Here is a 20,612-nt window from a genome sequence, read left to right as displayed (position 1 = left end):
CTCCTCCTCCCATCTAAATTCCGAGCTTTTATTTCTTTCCTAATGGGGGAAAAATTGCTTCTACTTACAAACTTTTCTACTTAAGTACCTGGAATGAATTAAGTTCTTAAGTAGAGGTACACACACACACAATTACTACTTAGCATTCTGAAGACTTTCAGCTTTTCTTCTGCACCAGACTTCAACCTATCCTAAATAATTCTTAAATGCATATTTTTAAGCTTTAGAAAGTACCGTTTTACCTACCTGAACGGTCTTCTCGATGCAGTGGAAGGAGAGTCCAACATGGGTAATTCTCTAGTCTCGTTGGTAGGGACTGAGTTTAGATTAGCATATCAATTTGGTACCACCCCCTAGCTGTCCCAATAGCTCAGTTTTAAAAAACAAAAAACAATAGTGAAGGTAAATTAAATAACATTTATTCAACAACAGCAATATGTAACTGGAACTGAAGTTTAACAGAGACCGCCCCTGGGCCTAATGGCCGGGAGGGTTTGGACTCTCCTTTCAGTGCATCAAGAAGACCGTCAGGTAGGTACAATGGTACTTCTCCACTGCACTGGAAGGAGAGTCCAACATGGGATATACCCAAGTTTAAGTTCCATGGGAGGGAGAAGGCTGGACCAGGGAAGCAGGAGAAGTGCACACCCTCTGAAGAACTCGCCTCCCAAGTGACGCTTCAGCCGAAGCAAACAAATCAAGCTTATAATGACATATAAACGTTGTCGGTGCTGACCAAGTGGCTGCTCTGCAAATGTCCTCAATGGACGCCTGTGTTGTCCATGCCGCCAATGTAGCTGCGCTTCGGGTAGAATGAGCTGTAATCCCTGTTGGCACTTGTTTTGTAAGCTTCCACAATACAACTCCGAAGTCATCGACTCAGTGTCTGTGCCGATACCTTGAGGCCCATCTTGGATTGAGAAAAGGAAACAAACAGGGCCTCGGATTTCCTAAAATGTTCAGTCCGTCTAACATAAATTTTCAATGCCCTCAGGGTGTCTACCTTGTGCCACCTAAGTTCCGAAGGGTGGTCACCATGTCTACAAAAGTCCGGTATCACAAGGTCTTGTCTTCTATGGAAAATGGAATTGACCTTTGGAATGAATGCTGAGTTTAGGCGTAGAATGACTCTGTCTGAATGAAAGATACAAAGATCCGAGCACACTGAAAGGGCTGATAACTTGGATACTTGACGAGCTGACGTTATAGCCACCAGAAAGGCAGTCTTAATTGTTAAAAAGCGGAGAGATATCATTTGAAGAAGTTCAAATGGTGGTCCAGTAAGGGCTCATAAAACAAGTGAGAACTGGTGGCGGATGTTTGTTGGAAGCTCCCTTAAGGAAGTCTCTAATCCACGGATGGTGAGATAGAGAGTGACCCTCTTCCATTTTCAAAACTGTTCAGATAGCTGCTACCTGTCTTCTCAAGGTATTCGGAGCCAACCCTTTTCAAGTCCAGATTGGAGGAATTCCAGGACTGGGATCAGGGGTGAACCTTGAGGGCCTACCTGGTGTTCGGTACAGAATTTACAGAAGGCTGACCACGTTGTTTGGTAAATTCTCATTGTAGACGTGCGATGTGCGGCCTGCATGGTAGAGATGACCTTGTCTAGAAGTTGAGTCCTCAGTCTATCCCAGCGGTCCCCAAACTACGGTCCGCGGGATGGATGCAGCCCTCTGAGGCTATTTATCCGGCCCGTGGCAGCGTACGAGATTTTACCATTTATATACTAAGCTCCCGAATCTCCCATCCACTCTGCTGCTGAGCGTCTGGTGGTGGCAAGGAGGAGGAGGAAAGCCAGGGGGCACGGAGGAAAGCGGGCCTGCAATTGGCCCCTTTCTTTGCCGCCTTCAGGGAGATAAACTGTTGCTGCCCTATGGCAGAGCAGCAACAGTTCCTCTCCCTAAAGGTGAGAAAGAAAGGGGGCAATTGCAGGTCCACTTTCCTCCCCGCCCCCTGACTTTCCTCCTCCTCTTTCTCCAGACGCTCAGCTGCAGACTGTCTTGGTCCTTCCAGTGCCACTTTTTTTTTTCTTCAGGGATTTTGCACCGGTGAGGTTTGAGCGCGTTTGGGCACTTTTGGCGTTGGGGGGGTCTGCTGCGGAGAGAGAGAGAGAGAGAAAGAGGGAGAGATAGAAAGGGAGTGAGTGAGACAGAGAAATAAATCAAGAAAGAGAGGGAGAGAGAGAGCGGGAGAATGCAGCTTTTTTGTTTCTTCGCCACCCCGCTGGAAACCTGGAAGCCTTGCAAGTGGCTGGAGGGGGCCGTAAGGAAGCCATCAGGACCCCCCACGCACTAACTTGTTGATGGCCACCCGTCCCGGATCGCGGGGAGGGGAGCTCTTCCCCGGCCAGGCGACGGTGAGGTGTTTGCCCGCCGCCAAGGCCCTGTACTTGGAGCCAGGAGCGATGGGCCTAGCCTCAAATTACTTGGCCCCGGCGCCGCCAAAGCGCAGGGCAGAGTAGGCAGCGGTGGCGGCGGCTGCTCCAGGCCCGCCCCCGAGCTGAGCTTCCTTTGACCTGCCCTGCAACAGAGCTGCCCTGTTGCAGGGCAGAAAAAAAAGAGAGGAAAGAAGAGAGAAGAAAAGGACAGAGAGAGAAAGAAAGCAAGAGAGAGAGGGAGAGAAAACAGAAGTGAGAGGGGGAGGGAATGTGAGAGAGAAAAAGAGAAAATGATGGAGGGAAAGAACGAGGGAGAGGGAAACAAAACAAATGAGAAAGAAGGAAAAAAAGGGAAAGGGAAGAGAGAAGTGGAAAGGAAGAAAGGAGGGAGGGAGGGAAGGAAGGAGAAATGGAGGGAAAAGGAAGGAAGGAAAGAAAGAAGGAAGGAAGAAGAAACGGAGGAAACAAGGAAGGAAGGAAGAATGAAATGAATGGAGGGGCGGAGGAAGGAAGGACATTTTTGGGGTGTGTGTAAATTTTTTTAAATTTTTCTCTAAACATACATTCAAACAATACAATGTACCATCTAATTTCCCCTGAATAAAATGTGGCATTTTGTCTAATATCAAATCATCAAAAAAGTTGCAAAACTTTTTTTTCTAACGTTGTCATCCAGGTACATACTTTTCTTTTAATTAAATTCCTTCCTTAGTGTTCCTTTAAAAAGTACAACACCAATTATATTTCTAACTTATTAACCATTATGCCAAAGTGCTTCCTTCTTTCTTTATATATTTTTCTATAAACATTTTTATACATTTTTCTATAAACCAAGAAAACCTTGTATAGCCAATCAGATGTTAACAAAACAAAATTAAAACCAAAACATAAACATATATGAATTTCAGACTTCTTCCCCTCCTCTAAATAGTACATTCCCATTTTGTTTTTTATGTTAAAATAAGATCCGTGCAGTGTGCATAGGGATTTGTTCATAGTTTTTTTTAATAGTCCGGCCCTCCAACAGTCTGAGTGACAGTGAACTGGCCCCCTGTGTAAAAAGTTTGGGGACTCCTGATCTATCCCCTTCAAGTGCCAGACGATTAGCTGGAACCATTGGGGTTCTGGATGTAGGACGAACCCCTGGCTCAGGGAGATCAGGCAATCCGGGATCCTCCACGGGGAAGAGATTGACAACTACACGAGGTCGGAGAACCAAGGGCATCGTGGCCAGTGAGGTGCCACCAACAGCACCTCCGCCTGTTTTGTCAGGATCTTGTCCACAACCTTTGGTATAAGGCACGCCTTGGGGCCATGGTGAGTGCAAGCCGTTGGTTCTCTCCGCCCCTGGGGACAGGAAGTGGGAGAAGAACCGGGGAAGTTGGGCGTTGAGGTGAGTTGCAAATAAATCCACCTCAGGTTTGCCAAACCACTGGACCATCCTCTGGAAGAGCTCTGGATCCAAACGCCACTCTGCCAGATCCAAGGTTGCTCTGTTCAACCAATCTGCCTGTACATTGGATGTCCCAGCCATATGTTCTGCTGGTAGTGATGCAAGGTGACCTTCTGCCCATTGGAACAAGGATGTCATCTCTTGCATGAGTCTGTGCAATCTTGTCCTGCCTTGGTGATTGAGGTGGGCCTTGGTCGCAATGTTGTCCGTAAGAACTAGGGCGTGTCGGCCCTCTAACAGTGGTGTGAACACCTGTAGGGCCAGAAAAACCACTCTGAGTTCCAAGAAATTGATATTGACTGGATTCAGGTCTGCTGGGAACCAAAGACCCTGGGCCACCTGGGAACCCACATGTGCTACCCAGCCCATCAGACTGGCGTCTGTTGTGAGTATGACATGGTTCTGGTTCCGGAAGGAGGACCCTAGGTATATCGCCGGGAGATGTCCACCATCGCAGGGAATCTTGAATCTCCCGGCTTAGAGACACCAACTTGTTTGAGTGGCTGATTCGTGCTCTTTGGAAGGGTAGTAAGAACCACTGGAGGGTTCGAATGTGATGGCGAGCCCATGGTACAATGTCTATGGCCGAGACCAAGGTCCCTAATAGTTTGGAGAGAAGGGAGAGAGGGACCTGGTGTTTGCGTTGTATGTTGGTTATCATTTGAAGTATGTTGGATTGCCTCTCTGGGGAGAGGGATACTGTCCCTGAGACTGTGTCTATGATTGACCCCAGATGTAAGAGGCTGGTGGTAGGAGACAGCTGGCTCTTTGGTATGTTTATGGTGGAGCCATGTTCTTGTAGTCCTTGTATGGTGTTTTGTAGATCCTCCTTTGCTTTCACTGGGGATCTAGACAGTATAATTATATCGTCCAAATAAGCCATCAACCATATGGATTGGGAGCAAAGGCTGGCTGTCAGGACATCTAACAGTTTCGTAAATGTCCGTAGAGCGGACGAGAGGCCAAAGGGCATCGTCTTGTATTGATAATGAGCCCCTTCCAAGCAGAATCGAAGGAATTTTCGGTGCGTCTGGTGGATTGGGACGTGTAGGTAAGCCTCCTTCAAGTCTATTGACGTAAGGAAGTCTCAGGATCGAATTGACTCTACTATAGAGCATAGGGAGTGCATCTTGAACCTTCTGTAATGGATAAAGATGTTTAATTGTTTTAGGTTCAAGATTAGTCTGCACCCTCCCGATGCCTTGGGAATGGTAAAGACTATTGAATAAAATCCGATGCCCTCTTGTTGATGTGATACCCTTTAGATAGCCTGAATGTCCAGGAGATGGGTGATTTCCCAATTTAGTAGCTCTCATTTCTAAGGGTCTAAGGTAACTGGGCACCTTAGAAAATGGTTGGGTGGCATTTGGACAAATTCTAGTTTCAGGCCTTGTGACACTGTGGCCAAGGCCCATTCACCTGAGGACGTAATCTCCCAGGAGGCACTGAAATATTGGAGTTTGCCTCCTAAGGGGAGAGCTCTGCCTGAGTCACTTGTTACGTCTGAAGCCCCTTTGGTTGGAACCCCTGAAGGGGCGTCTTGACTGTTGGAAGTTCCTAGATCTGTCCTGGAACCGTGTTCTGTCACCTCTGAAGGAAGACTGATTATACTGGCCCTGAGTGTACAACCTTGGCGGCTGGGCCGCTCCCGAGGAAGAGTCCCAACGAGAGGGCTGTCTCCAATAATATGGGGCAGCGTGAAATTCTTGTCGTTTGTAGGCTCTGGGGAGGACTTTTCGTTTATCTTTGTCCTCTATGAGAACAGATTCCAGTACCTCCCCAAACAACTTGGAGCCTTGGAAAGGTGCAGATGCCAGGCGCCATTTTGATTTTGTGTCCGCCGGCCAATTACATAGCCACAAAAAACGTCATGAAGACAATGTGGCAGCCATGCTTCTGGCGGAAAATTTTGCTGCGTGTAAGTGGCATTGGCCGAAAATTTCGCTGCCGCCATCAACCTGTTCAGGTCTTGTTGTAGGCGGGCATCCTCGGGCCCTGGCCTTACTTGCATTTCCTGGATTTATTATTTATTTATTATTTATATTTGTATGCCGCCCCTCTCCGAAGACTCGGAGAGTCCACATGATCCACATGATCGATGCCCTATTAAAGAAGGCTGTCGCTGAGGCCGCACGTATACTCCAACTGGCCATCTGGTCCGTCTTTCGCCGCAAGGTTTCCACCTTCCTATCATCCGGTTTAAGGCTGGGTGCTGTCTCAGATGGCACCAGAGCATTGGAAACCAAGGTTGCCACTGGTTTGTCAATGGAAGAAAACTACAGCAACGCCTCCATTTCGTCATCGAAGGTATAAAACTTTCTTTCTAACATGGAAAGGCCTTGGGCCACTGCTGGGTGTTGCCAAGGGCGTTTAATGCTTTCCACAAAAATTTTCGAGCACAGAATGTTGTCAGATTCCTTCGTAGACTCCTTGAGTAGGGCTGCCAAAAGTCTGCGTGCTTCCGCCATCGTAGCGGATGTGTTGGGATCCTGACAGGTCCATAATCTGCTTTGCTTTGTGAAGCAAGACTCTGAATAATGATGGCTTAAAGAGACCTGTCAGGGATGGCTGCTCGGGAACTGTCTCATCTTCGGATAAGTCATTATCCCGGTCACTGCCATCATCAATTAGGAGCTGTTCCTCAGCCAGGGACTCCAGGCCTGACGGGGGCGGTGGTGGTGCAGACCTCAAGTCCCTCCGCTGAGCTTGTCGAGGTTGGTAATTGTATTGCTATACTCCCGCCGTCATGCCTTGGGAGTAAGTGTTTGCCACAGTGTCCTGGAGCGATGGGAGAAGGCCCTGCCATGTATCTGTTTGGGCTCGAAACCCCGCAGCCATAGGGGTGAAGGTGGCTGATGGGCCATGTGGGCCCAGTGGTGAACTTTCAGGCATGAACCAGTGTTGACTGGAAGGTCCTGGCCTCTCCGGTCTGAACCCCGGAGATGGCGCTGCCAGGGGGAGATGCGATGGTGCCTCCTGGTGGTCAGGGGACCAGTCTCTCTCCATTGCTAGGCCCACCTGGGTGGGTAGGATCTGAGGAGAGGATGGGACCATAGACTGCGCCATCTACTGAAAAGAAGATATAGGTGGAATTGAGCCCATGGTAGTAGAGGTGCTGGGGTTTAAGGCCGCCTCAAACTTTTTTTCTAAGGCTCTTATTTTCCTTTCGGCCTCTTTAAGGGAAGATGGGGCCTGGGCAGTTTTTGATTTTGTCTTGCCTGAATGCGACTTCTCCTTGACTCAGTCCCTACCAATGGGACTAGAGAATTACCCATGTTGGACTCTCCTTCCAGTGCAGTAGAGAATTTTAAAAATTATCACTTTGTTAATCAATTCCTTTTGTATTATTTTACAATGTAATTCACCCATATAGTATGACACTGCATATGGAACACAGCTGTTGTAAACTGCTTGTAAATGAGCAAACAGACATTATTTTCTCTTTGTTTATAACTTAACAAAGAAATAACTATATAATTCACTTGATAGTATCAGTTCAATTTTAGTGACTGAGAGAACAATGATATGGGTATCTCCTACTCTATATCCCAAAATAAGATTCTTTTTTTTCTATCTGGATGAATTTACAAGATGATATGGTATCTTTTCTAATATAAACTCAGTGCTATTCTTATGTCATCCTAAATCATTCCTCAGCTTTCATGTGGATGTAACATAATTTAACAGTCTCTATTAATTAATTAATTAATTAATTAATTAATTAGATTTGTATGCTGCCCCTCTCCGTAGACTCGGGGTGGCTAACAACAATAAAAAGAAACAGCATAAAATAAATCTAATATTTAAATTACTAAAAACCCTTATTAAAAACCAAGCATACACACAAACATACCATGCATAAATTGTATAGGCCTAGGGGGAAGGTATATCTCAATTCCCCCATGCCTGACGACAGAGGTGGGTTTTAAGGAGCTTACGAAAGGCGAGGAGGGTGGGGGCAATTCTGATCTCTGGGGGGAGTTGGTTCCAGAGGGCCGGGGCCGCCACAGAGAAGGCTCTTCCCCTGGGCCCTGCCAAACAACATTGTTTAGTTGATGGGACCCGGAGAAGGTCCACTCGGTGGGACCTAACTGGTCGCTGGGATTCGTGCAGCAGAAGGCGGTCCCGGAGATATTAATACAAATAAGGAGAACCTGTTGCAACATTCTCCAGCTACAAGGCTGAAAATCTTCAGTGTTCTGTAACTGTCTGAAGCTAGTTTGGGATTTTATACAAAATCTCCATTACTCTAAATAAGAAAGTACCTAATAGTGAATTCATTTGCTTTTTGCATGTGAAAACTGAAATATAAGATCAAATGTATGTTGGAAATGTGAACAGCATGAAGGGATATTTTATCATGCTTAATGGACATCAATATTTTTTTTAAAAAATGGATTTATATATATATATATATATACAGATACTAAGGATTTTATCATATAAATGTCAATGATTTACAAATATGCAGCCCTCAAAAAGATTTAATCTTAATCAAAGTATTTCTGGTTTTGAACATGATAAAACTACATTTGAAACCGAGTTATGTACTAATGGCAAATATAGCTAAAGAATTTCTATTAGGATTGGACATAGCAAATGAACAAATTTAAAACTATGATAAGTTAAACCTTTTGGATATAAGGAATAAATACAGCAACAGGAAAATATGTGGACCAAAAGCTGCAAATAGTTAGAAAAGAATCATGGAAGATTATTTCAATATATTATTACCATGATGACTACTATCATAATTGGCTTAACCCAATGCTTCTGAAATAGTGGAGCGGGCGCCCCTGGGGATGTGGAGCAAGACGGGGGGGGGGGGGGGGGCATGACCCTGCAAGGAATGTGCTTTTTTTTGCCCCAGGGAGTAGGGGTTTTTTGAACTGAACAACAGCACACAATACAGAGCAGGAGATATGAAATGCAGATAACAAACCCTTAAAAGACACCATCGAAAATATTTAACAGCGATGAAAAGAAAGGAGGAAAGAGACAAACATAATGAGACAAACATAAGTCTCACGCAAGCTAAGACGAGGAAATAGGACAAAGCATATGTAATGTTTGGCTTCACTGTGACTACGGTGGGACACAAGGAAAGACCGGTATGTTGGCAGCAGACAGCATGAAGTCAAATAAATTAAGGCATCACTTAAACACATTACACCCCAATGACACTAATAAGCCATTTTTCGGCAAAAACATGCCGAATATTGCAAACAATCATCCCAGCTGAAAGTTGGGAGTGTGCGAAATGTTTACTTCTTCCTGGAGGGAGATGTGTGTAATAGAAAATAATTGAGAAGCACTGGTTTAATCAGAATTCCTTTTGGTTCTGGCAACCCAGAATCATAGTATTTAGATCAGGGGTGGGCAATTAATTTTGCCATAGTGCCGCATGGGAAATTGGGATGGTTTTAGAGGGCGGTCTAATATAAATACAGTGGTACCTCATGATATGAACCCCTCGTCTTACGAACAACCTGAGATACGAACCCGGGGTTCAGAAATTTTTTGCCTCTTCTTACGAACTTTTTTCTTCTTACGAATCCGCCGCCGCTGAGAAGCCCCGCTGCCCGGCTGTCGCTTTTTGAAACAGCCGGGGGGCTTCTCAGCATCCTCCTGAACGCGAACGCCAAACCCGAACTTCCAGGTTCGGGGTTCGGGAGCCCGCCGAGAAGCCCCCCGGCTGTTTTAAAAGGTGACAGTCGGGCGGCGGGGCTTCTCGGCGGCCTCCTGAACCCCGAAGTTCAGCAAGTTTGGGTTCGGGAGGCAACTGAGAAGCCCCGCTGCCCGGCTGTCACCTTTTAAAACAGCCGGGGGGCTTCTCAGAGGCCTCCCAAATGCTGAACCCGGAAGTTCGAGTTCGGCGTTCACGTTCAGGAGGACGCTGAGAAGCCCCCCGGCTGTTTCAAAAGGTGACAGCCGCACGGCGGGGCTTCTCAGCGACCTCCCGAACCCGAACTTTTGCCGAAGTTCCGGATTCGGCATTCGGGAGGCCGCCAAGAAGCCCACTGCCCAGCTGTCACCTTTTGAAACAGCCGGGGGGCTTCTCGGCAGCCTCCCAAACGCCGAACCCGGAAGTTCGGGTTTGGCATTTGGGAGGACGCTGAGAAGCCCCCCTGGCTGTTTCAAAAGGTGACAGCTGGGCGGCGGCGGTTTTTTGCATTTTTTTTTCGTTGCACGGATTAATTCCTAAGGGAAACAATGTTTCGTCTTACGAACTTTTCATCTTACGAACCTCCCCCGGGAACCCATTAGGTTCGTAAGACGAGGTATTACTGTAATTCAGTTCTACCCAGTACTGTATATTAATGGGTAGAACTGAGTTAATTTTATTATAATTATAATATATATTATATCTTGAACACACGGTTCTTATCTAGAAAAGTTGGACAGACCTCCGCGGGCCGGTCACAGACAGCAGGCGGGCCACATCTGGCCCTTGGGCCGCATCTTGCCCAGGTCTGATCTAGATCAATGATTACTATTTGAAGGAACTCAAAAGTCCTTGGACATCTTCTCCAATTGTCAACCTCACTGTGTTTTATCCTTCAACTGCGCTTCAGCTATTATAAGTAATGGGTGTTTGGGGGTGGATTTTTGGTATTTGGGGGGGGGGAGTAGCTGGAGAGGCCCAGTAAGTTTCATTTCCTCTGGTGAAGGGGGCAGGGGAGTTTCATTTCTGTTGAGAAGAGGTGATAAAGGGTCCATTAGTGGCGTGCATTCCAAAAGCATGATGCAATGGTGAAGATGCATCCACCTGATAAAGATGGACAATGGGGATTGATTGTCTTGCCAAGGGAGGCAGTGGGTTTTACCTTGATGTGGGCAACTATCGTGCCTTTCCCCTCTTTGCTTTGTTTCTGATGCATTCACTTCCGATTTAGTAAAGTTTACTTTTGAAGTTCAAAATGGACTCTGAGTTTTACTTTTCTTAAATACCGAGTGGAGCCATCTTGACACCTGTATCCCCTGATCCTACACCAGCAAGAAAATAGAAATAGGTCAATGGCTTCTTTCTGACTGGCAAGTCAAAGCCATAGTGAATGTGACCTAAGCATAATATTTGGATGAGATGTTTTATGTTGCCAGGACTTGACAGTAAATATTGTAACATAACTGACTATATTTTCAGCGATGTCATATTTTTCTAATTTCTTGGAAAAATGACTGTGCAGAATTGTTTTACTATCTTGCAGCTGACTGGTTTATTTTAATTTTGTACAACATATCTGTCTGGGACAAGCTAATTTGACTAGCAACTCCTTTGATGCAAATTGGATCAAAGCTGCCCTGAGTCTCAAGAGAAGGGCGGCATAGAAGTTGAATTAATAAAACCAACCAACCACCCCCGTCCCTGTCAAAAGTAGTGTTCCCCAGGGCAGCGTACTAGGTCCTACTCTTTTCATTCTCTACATCAATGACTTCTGCGATCATATCGCAAGCAACTGTGTTCTTTTTGCCGACGATGTAAAACTTTTCAACACCACTGACAACACATTTACTCTCCAAAAAGACCTTGACTTCAAATATCAACCAACAAATGCTCTACCCTTCACATCGGCAAAAAGAATCCAAACCTCATATATAAACTGAATAAACAAATTCTCACAGCCAACCCACATTCAGTAAAAGACCTTGGAATACTAATATCAAATGACCTAAGTGCTAAAGCCCACTGCAACAATATCGCCAAAAAGGCTTCTAGAGTTGTTAACCTGATCCTACGTAGCTTCTGCTCCAGCAATCTCACACTACTCACAAGAGCCTACAAAACTTTTGCCAGACCCATCCTTGAATACAGCTCATCTGTCTGGAACCCATACCACATCTCGGACATCAACACCCTTGAAAACGTCCAAAGATATTTCACCAGAAGAGCCCTTCACTCCTCCACTCGAAACAGAATACCCTACGAAAATAGACTAACAATCCTGGGTCTAGAAAGCTTAGAACTACGGCGCCTAAAACACGATTTAAGTATTACCCACAAGATCATATGCTGCAACGTCCTACTGGTCAATGACTACTTCAGCTTCAACCGCAACAACACAAGAGCACGCAACAGATTCAAACTTAATATTAACCGCTCCAAACTTGACTGTAAAAAATATGACTTTAACAATTGAGTTGTCGAAGCATGGAACTCATTACCGGACTCAATAGTGTCAACCCCTAACCCCCAACATTTCTCCCTTAGACTATCCACGATTGACCTCTCCAGGTTCCTAAGAGATCAGTAAGGGGCGTACATAAGTGCACTTGTGTGCCTTTCGTCCCCTGTCCAATTGTCTTTCCTTTATCTCATATATCATATATATTTTCTTCCTTTCATATATCTTCTCCTCTATTTTTACATTTTATCTTTATATATATTACTTAATGTCTATTCTCTTCCATATGTATTGTGTATTGGACAAAATGAATAAATAAAATAAATAAATAAATAAATAAAACCTGCCATAATCTTGTCTCAATAGTGAAAAGCTTAGTAAGTTCGTACAATACATTGCATTCTTAACTAAGGACAAATTGTGTGGATACTACCAACATTTATATTCTAAAATGATGCCAAATCTACTTGCAGGGCATGAAAAATCAAAATGTAGAGAAATATGCATATGTATTTTATAATAGCAGACATACAGGAATCTACTTTGGTGGCTGGTTAATTTAGTTAAATATTTTCCTCAGTTATCTGCTTTCAAATTTAAACTCATTCTTGGATTCGTTTTTTTTTCTCCAGCTTGATATTCTTCAGATAAGGTGGATGTCAGTTCTTATAATCCTATAATCATATAGACACCACAGATGGGAATTGAAGTCCAGCATATTCAAGTTGGTGGAATTGCAGTCTAGACTATTCTAGCCCGATAATTCAAAGGGAAAAAAATATTCTGAATTTATGAACACTGGGTATATAACACCTCAAAGCCACATTGATCTCAACTCATCAATGAAGATATTTCTGACTTAATACAAAAAACGTTATGGAAAAAAACATCTGTGAAGATATTAGAAGGAAACAGATGGAAAAGGAAGTGACTCTTCAAAAGGCAGCAAAAGATTTACATTATTCTTTATGAACGTCCATGGAATTCTATATTTATATTTTATCACTACTTCCTCAGATAACTCAGATTAAAAAGTCTGCAGGAGCTCATCTTCTCATCCATTTTGAATATGAACTACATTTGCCTTTAAAAAGCATTTTGATAGAAGGAAACAAAAGGGAGTAGTAAAGCACTTTAATGTAAATTATGACAGGATTCACATCCCTCTTAGGGATGTCATCCTTTTCAGGCTTATCCTTTTCTTGTCTATAGAAAACAATTATGACTGTTTTGGGGTCCAGTTTCTGAAATTCAGAAAGGTTTAAAAAAGATTTTAAAAACAGAACACGTTTTTCAAAGTCTGAGATCTTAACAATTTGTTTCAAGGTTTTTTCTTTCCTATGCATTTTTGAAACAGAATATGTAATAAAAAATGCAGAAGAAAGCAGGAAGTGAAAATGTCTCTTGTCTTTTAGTACTTTGTTCTGAGACTAATCTTTTTAAAAAATGCTGAGAAACAGTTTCAAACTCAATATTTTGGATTAGATCCTATGGTCTATATTTTGTCAAAAGGTTTTCTATTTCTATATACTTTCTACACAATTGCTGTACTATTTCTAGTAATTGTGATTAAAATTGACATTTCAGTTCTCAGACAAAATAAATTTGTAACTAAAACTATTTGGAAGAAAAGATAATCACTCAATTTTTTTAAAAAAAATGTCCTATCATTACTAAGCAATAGTACATTATTTTTGTAGCAAATTATTTAAAAAGAAATAGCTTATAACAAATTGTAACAGTTTTTGAAAATGTTTTGCTTGAGAATGTGTGGTGAAGGGAAAACTCCAGCCTTTTTGTGAGTACACCAGAGTAGTCGAATATGAGTATTTGTATATAGTATAGAGATAATATGGTCTAGTGTAGCAACATTAGACACTCAAAGAGCTATTTGGACCCATTTCCTACAGAAAAGAAAAGCACCAGAAGCCACAAAACCATTCCCATGCCTGACTATGTCCTGAGCAGCCACAGAACTAGCATGTGTAGTTGAATTAAATGTTCTGTTTTCTTCTGAAACTTACTACTGGGAATCGAAAAGCTCAATAAATTGCATGCCAGCAGGTATCACAAATTGGCAATTGTGATGCATATTTTAATAACAATAACAACAATAATAACAACAACAATAACAACAACAATAACAACAACAACAACCCTGCTTAGGCAGGAAACCCTACACTACTTCAGACAGATGGTTATCCAACATCCGTTTAAAAACTTCCAGTGTTGGGGCATTCACAACTTCTGGAGGCAAGCTGTTTCACTGATCAACCGTTCTGACTGTCAGGAAATTACCCCTTAGTTCTAAGTTACTTCTCTCCTTGTTTAGTTTCCCCCCATTGCTTCTTGTTCTACCCTCAGGTGCTATGGAGAATAGGTTGGCTTCTTCTTTGTGGCAACCCCTGAGATATTGGAACACTGCTACCATGTCTCCCCTGGTCCTTCTTTTCATTAAACTCTCTCAATCCATCCCATCTCATAGGGTTATTGTTATGGAAAAAATTAGATGTGAAAAATGTGTTAGATATCTTTGTTATCTTGAGCTGTTTCTATAAATAATAAGATGGAATACTAACTAATTATATAACTATATCTTAGTGCCTGATAAAGCAAAAGGCTGCTCTGATGAAGGAGAAGGTGTGGAGCTGGAGAAGGAGATGATAAATGCTAGAGGATATGAAAAGAAATTTCTACATGAGAAAACACTTATTGGATTATCCTTATCAGACTTGTACACCCCTCCCCCCTTCTATGGTCCTGGTCTCAGCTCATTGTCCAGACAGAAAAGAAAGTTGTTTTCTCAAGGTCTTCCTCAGAGGAAAGAGAGGATCAGAGTCTACACAAGTAAGAAGCTGCTATGTATCCACAGCTGGGGCTAGATGGCTTATTTTGATTGCTGCTGATGGAGCAGGAGAACAAGTTCTCAATTGCTACTTCCAGGTCAGGCAGTTTATTTTGAATGTTACTTTGACTTCTTAGTTTGGATTGAGGAGATTCCAACAGCCTATTTTTATTTTATTTTATTTTATTTATTTATTTTATATTTAAAGATCCATTTACTGAATGCTCAAGATACTGGGAAGAATAAACTTCAACACGTTTTCTATATTGTTACTTGCTCCCCACTTCTCTGTCTACTAGGTCCACATACTGCTGTTTGAAGTGGGATCAGGAAACAACCGGGTTAGAGACCCACCAAAAAAAGTGCAAGTAGCCACATTTCCCACAGAAAAGAAAAACTGACCCATGAAAATCAGAGGAGATTCCCTGGGGGTGCTAAACTACAGAAATGCATGTTGAATGCACTAGAATTATGTCCTAAAATCCATGCTTATTCAACAGTTTGTTCAGCAAAAAAGACAAGCCACAAATGAGAATGTGAGGTCCCTATCAATATATAACTGAGAATCTGCCAAGCCTCTGCTAGGGTCGGAGTATCCACAAAGTACCTGGCAAATGCAATGAGGGAAAGCTTTAAAGATTCCTTAACAGACTGAATTCCCCACCCCCACCCCGAGAATTGAAAGTGTTAGCAAGATTTAAATCAGTAAGAAATATAATAGCACAAAATTAATCAATGAAATTTCATAAGATTATTCCAGTGAAAGCCCTATCCTTCTTAGCATTTCACCATTTCTGGCTTAGAAAAAGCTATCAATTCTTCATCTAAAATGTAATATTTTTTCCATTTTAACATCTTTATTTCAATACACATCCCCAATATAAGCTTTATCAACGAGGTTGCTCACTTACAATTCATTACTAATATACTAATTTATATTCTATCTTATGCCCTTCTCATTAATTTTACTTCAAATGCAGATATATCATTTTCTTCTACTTTAATTTTCAGTAAAGTGAAAATATTGCACAAAAGTGTACACTTTCATGACATTATGTCATGTTAATAAATGGCCAGAAAAGATTAGCATGCTGACTGGTAATTAAATTATATTTATATTGAAGATGACTGCAGTTTTGAGTTTTCTAATTTCTCATTGCCCCTGGAAATGGAAGTAATTTGATTTTGAGTCTCTCTTCTCAATTCATGTAAAAAAATATGCAATTGTACTTTAAGATAATCAAACCAAAGTAACCATAACCTGCTTCAATATTTCAAAACAATTAAACAGATCAGAGAATTTCTTGCATATTGTTTGAAAATATGGTTAATTAAATAATACAGCAAAAACAACTTATTAGGGATCTAAACTGATAAATTGATGAGATGGTATGTCATGGTATATTTTTAGTCTTTGCAAAAGACATTTAAAAAGGCATAGAATTATTTGGTCATTCTGTTGTAAGTACTTACAAAATATATATTTCCATTCATTTTATAGTAATATTGCAAGTAAAGAAGCATGACAATTTACAAGGAACTAAATTAACTATCTGGCAAAATAATTCAATTTTTACCTTAGTTGGCTTCTTCTGGACCACTTGCTGTGGCTGCAAAACAATAAAACAAAAAGGAACCCAGGTGATATATACGTGTAGATTAAAATATCATTTAGACAATTTACATAAGTAAAGCGTGTTATATTTTTTAATGTAATATACATGTAAAATATTATGCAAGAAGACTTATTTATCCTTGCTTATAACTACATGTTTGGGCATTTACAATACTGAGGATTATATTTACAGTAAAATAAATAGAATGTTAGGTAATTTGCATATTCTAAACGTATGTCTAATTTAGCTGCAAACACTCCATTTCTATATATAAACTGCAGATATGCCATACTTAACAACAGATTTAAATGGTTTTATTCTTTGTAAAATTTTGAAATATACAGTAGTCTGAAAAGATAGTAGTATCACAGGATGATGCATGAGAAGTTAATTTCAGACTCAAAATCTCATATTCATTTCCTTTTGGTTTTGATCAAGTATCAGGAAAAGATGTAAATCTTTATGTGACTTATATTCTGAGTCTTCATTAAGATCTGTCTAAATCTACTTGGAACCTCACCATAGGAAATATCTGGACTGGAATCAGCAACTTTCAGTTTCATGAGCAGCTATTTTATAAGAGGGTTACTAGTTCTATATATGAAGTATCTTCTAGAGCAGTCCCCCTTTTTTGGGGGTGGGGCAGGGGCGCAATAGGGATCATGTTTTGTGGGAAATATTTTTTCATGGATCAGGGGAGGGATAGTTTTGAATTTGCTCACTTGCCTAATATATGCCACAATAATTCATTTTTAAATCTTAGCTGGCAAAAGATTTAATTTTTGAATGAGGTAGATCAGTGTTTCTCAACCTTGGCAACTTTAAGAGGTTTGGATGTCAACTCCAAAATTGAGTTTGAGTTTAATCAGATTTGTATGCCGCCCCTCTCCGCAGACTCGGGGCGGCTCACAGCAATAGCAATACAATGTAAGACAAATCCAATATTTAAATTAATTTAAAAACACCACAAATTAAAACCAATCATACACACTAGCGTACCATGCATAAATTTTATAAGCCTAGGGGGAGGGAACATGTCAATTCCCCCATGCCTGACGACAGAGGTGGGTTTTAAAGAGCTTACGAAAGGCTAGGAGGGTGGGGGCAACTCTGATATCTGGGGGGAGTTGGTTCCAAAGGGTCGGGGCCGCCACAGAGAAGGCTCTTCCCCTGGGTCCCGCCAAACGACATTGTTTAGTTGACGGGACCCGGAGAAGGCCAACTCTGTGGGACCCAACTGGTCGCTGGGATTCGTGCGGCAGAAGGCGGTCCCGGAGATATTCTGGTCCAGTGCCATGAAGGGCTTTATAGGTCATAACCAACACTTTGAATTGTGACTGGAAACTGATCGGCAACCAATGCAGACTGCAGAGTGTTATTGTGACATGGGCATATTTAGGAAAGCCCATGATAGCTCTCGCAGCTGCATTCTGCACGATCTGAAGTTTCCGAACACTTTTCAAAGGTAGCCCGATGTAGAGAGCATTACAATAGTCGAGCCTCGAGGTGATGAGGGCATGAGTGACTGTGAGCAATGACTCCCGGTCCAAATAGGGCCGCAACTGGTGCACCAGGCGAACCTGGGCAAACGCCCCCCTCGCCACAGCTGAAAGATGTTTTTCTAATGTGAGCTGTGGATCGAGGAGGACGCCCAAGTTGCGAACCCTCTCTGAGGGGGTTAGTGACTCCCCCCCCAGGGTGATGGACGGACAGATGGAATTGTCCTTGGGAGGCAAAACCCACAGCCACTCCGTCTTATCCGGGTTGAGCTTGAGTCTGTTGACACCCATCCAGACCCCAACAGCCTCCAGGCACCGGCACATCACTTCCACTGCTTCGACGACTGGACAAGGGGTGGAGATGTAAAGCTGGGTATCATCTGCATACTGATGATACCTCACCCCATGACCTTGGATGATCTCACCCAGCGGTTTCATGTAGATATTAAATAGTAGGGGGGAGAGGACCGACCCCTGAGGCACCCCACAAGGGAGTAACCTAGAGGTCGACCTCTGACCCCCCACTAACACCGACTGCGACCGACCAGAGAGGTAGGAAGAGAACCACTGAAGGACAGTGCCTCCCACTCCCAACCCCTCCAGCCAGCGCAGAAGGATACCATGGTCGATGGTATCGAAAGCCGCTGAGAGGTCAAGAAGCACCAGGACAGAGGATAAACCCCTGTCCTGGGCCCACCAGAGATCATCCATCAGCGCGACCAAAGCAGTTTCCGTGCTGTAACCGGGCCTGAATCCTGACTGCTGAGGACCTAGATAATCGGCTTCTTCCAAGGACCGCTGGAGCTGGAGAGCCACCACCTTCTCAACAATCTTCCCCATAAAGGGAAGGTTGGAGACTGGTCGATAGTTATTGAGAATGGCTGGGTCCAGGGAAGGCTTCTTGAGGAGGGGGCGCACAAGTGCCTCCTTGTAGGGATCTGGGAAGGACCACCTCCCCAAAGAAGCGTTGACAATCTCCTGGACCCAGCTCCGTGTCACCTCCCTGCTGGCCGAAACCAGCCAGGAGGGACACGGATCCAGTAAACAGGTGGTGGAACTCACAGCTCCAATGGCCTTGTGCACTTCATCAGGTGTCACCAGATCAAACTCTTCCCAGACAGGTGGACAAGTACGTGCCCCAGTCACCTCAACTGACTCGTTGTCAGTCGACTCTGTATTCCGATTAGAGTCGAGGTCCGCTCGGATCCAAGCGATTTTATCAGCGAAAAACGTGTTAAAATCCTCGGCACTACTCTGCAAGGGCTCACCAACTCCCCCCTGATTAAGAAGGGAGCGGGTCACCCTAAACAGAGCGGCCGGGAGGGATTTCGCTGATGCAATCAAGGCGGAATGATATGCGCATCTTGCCGCCTTGAGCGCCACTTTGTAAGTCTTAACATGTGCTCTTACAAGTGTTCGATCGGATTCGGACTTACTCTTCCTCCATTGCTTCTCTAGACGTCTCTTCTGGCGTTTCAACTCCCGGAGCTCCTCGTTGAACCATGGAGCTCTACGGGGTCTAGTGCCGCGGAGAGGTCGCAACGGCGCAATTCAGTCAAGAGCCTCTGCTGCAGCCTTGTTCCAGGCCTCAGCCAGAGACTCTGCCGAACTGTGTACGAGTGTATCTGGAATAACCCCAAGCGCCTTCTGAAAGCCCTCTGGATCCATCAGGCGTCTAGGGCAGAACAGCTTAATCGGTTCCGCCTCCCTGCGGGGAAGGATTGGAGCCAGGAAGTCAAGCCGCAGTAGAAAATGGTCTGACCATGACAAAGGCAACACTTCTAAGCCCCTTAGTCTCAGACCATTACTCAGTTGCTCAGAGAGGAATACCATGTCGGGTGCATGCCCCCCCTCGTGAGTCGGACCCTGTACTACTTGGGTCAGGTCCATGGCTGTCATGGTGGCCATGAACTCCTGTGCCAGTCCAGAGGTTTCACCGAGTGACGGCAGGTTAAAGTCCCCCAAGACAATAAGTCTGGGGAACCCCACCGCCAACCCGGCTATCTCCTCGAGTAGCACAGGCAGGGCTTGTGACACGCAGCTGGGAGGCAGGTACGTGAGAAACAAGCCCACCTGGACCTCTAAGTCCAACTTCACCAGGAGGGACTCGCAGCCCGCAATCTCTGGAGCAATGAGTCTACGCAAGCCAAGGCTCTCCCTGGCTATAATAGAAACTCCTCCCCCCCCTTCCCTGGGGTCGAGGCTGATGCCATATCTGAAACCCGGCTGGGCAAATTTCAGAGAGAGGAACTCCTCCCTCTGGGCCCAGCCAGGTTTCAGTAACACATGCCAGGTCGGCCTCCTCATCCAGGATCAGATCCCGGATGAGGAGAGCTTTATTTACCACCGACCTGGCATTGAGTAGCAGCAGCTTGAGCCCAGGGCCAGAATTACACTCATCACAAGCACCCATTCTGACTGGGCAATTCTTGGAGCTAAAGACCAGACATCTTAAATTTGTAACGTTGACAAATCATGCTAGATTTAGAACCCATCACTGCTAAAAAGTATTTTCTATTTAAGCTCAAGCTCTCACTGAGTAACTTGTATATCCGGCCCCAGTTGGCTGGGAATTCTGAGTCAGCAGTAATAATATCAAAGACACCAGGTTGGTAAATGTAATGATATATAATATATACCGTATTTTTTGGTGTATTAGATAAACCTTTTTCCTCCCTAAAATAGGCGGATAATTA

General features: G+C 43.7%; 1 protein-coding gene across 2 annotated transcripts in view; it reads right to left on the bottom strand.

The window, feature by feature from the left end:
- HMGA2 (high mobility group AT-hook 2) overlaps nt 1-20,612 on the bottom strand; it is a 356,638-nt gene that overhangs the window by 14,105 nt on the left and 321,921 nt on the right. For both annotated transcript variants that reach the window (XM_070755647.1, XM_070755650.1), the window contains one exon: nt 16,379-16,411. In XM_070755647.1, coding sequence (XP_070611748.1) covers nt 16,379-16,411 — 33 coding nt within the window. The remainder of the gene's footprint in view (nt 1-16,378; nt 16,412-20,612) is intronic.

The sequence above is a fragment of the Erythrolamprus reginae genome, chromosome 6, assembly GCF_031021105.1.
Source record: "Erythrolamprus reginae isolate rEryReg1 chromosome 6, rEryReg1.hap1, whole genome shotgun sequence".
Lineage (NCBI taxonomy): Eukaryota > Metazoa > Chordata > Lepidosauria > Squamata > Dipsadidae > Erythrolamprus > Erythrolamprus reginae.
The sequence above is the reverse complement of the archived record's forward strand: the minus strand, read 5'-3'. Positions and strand labels throughout refer to the sequence as shown.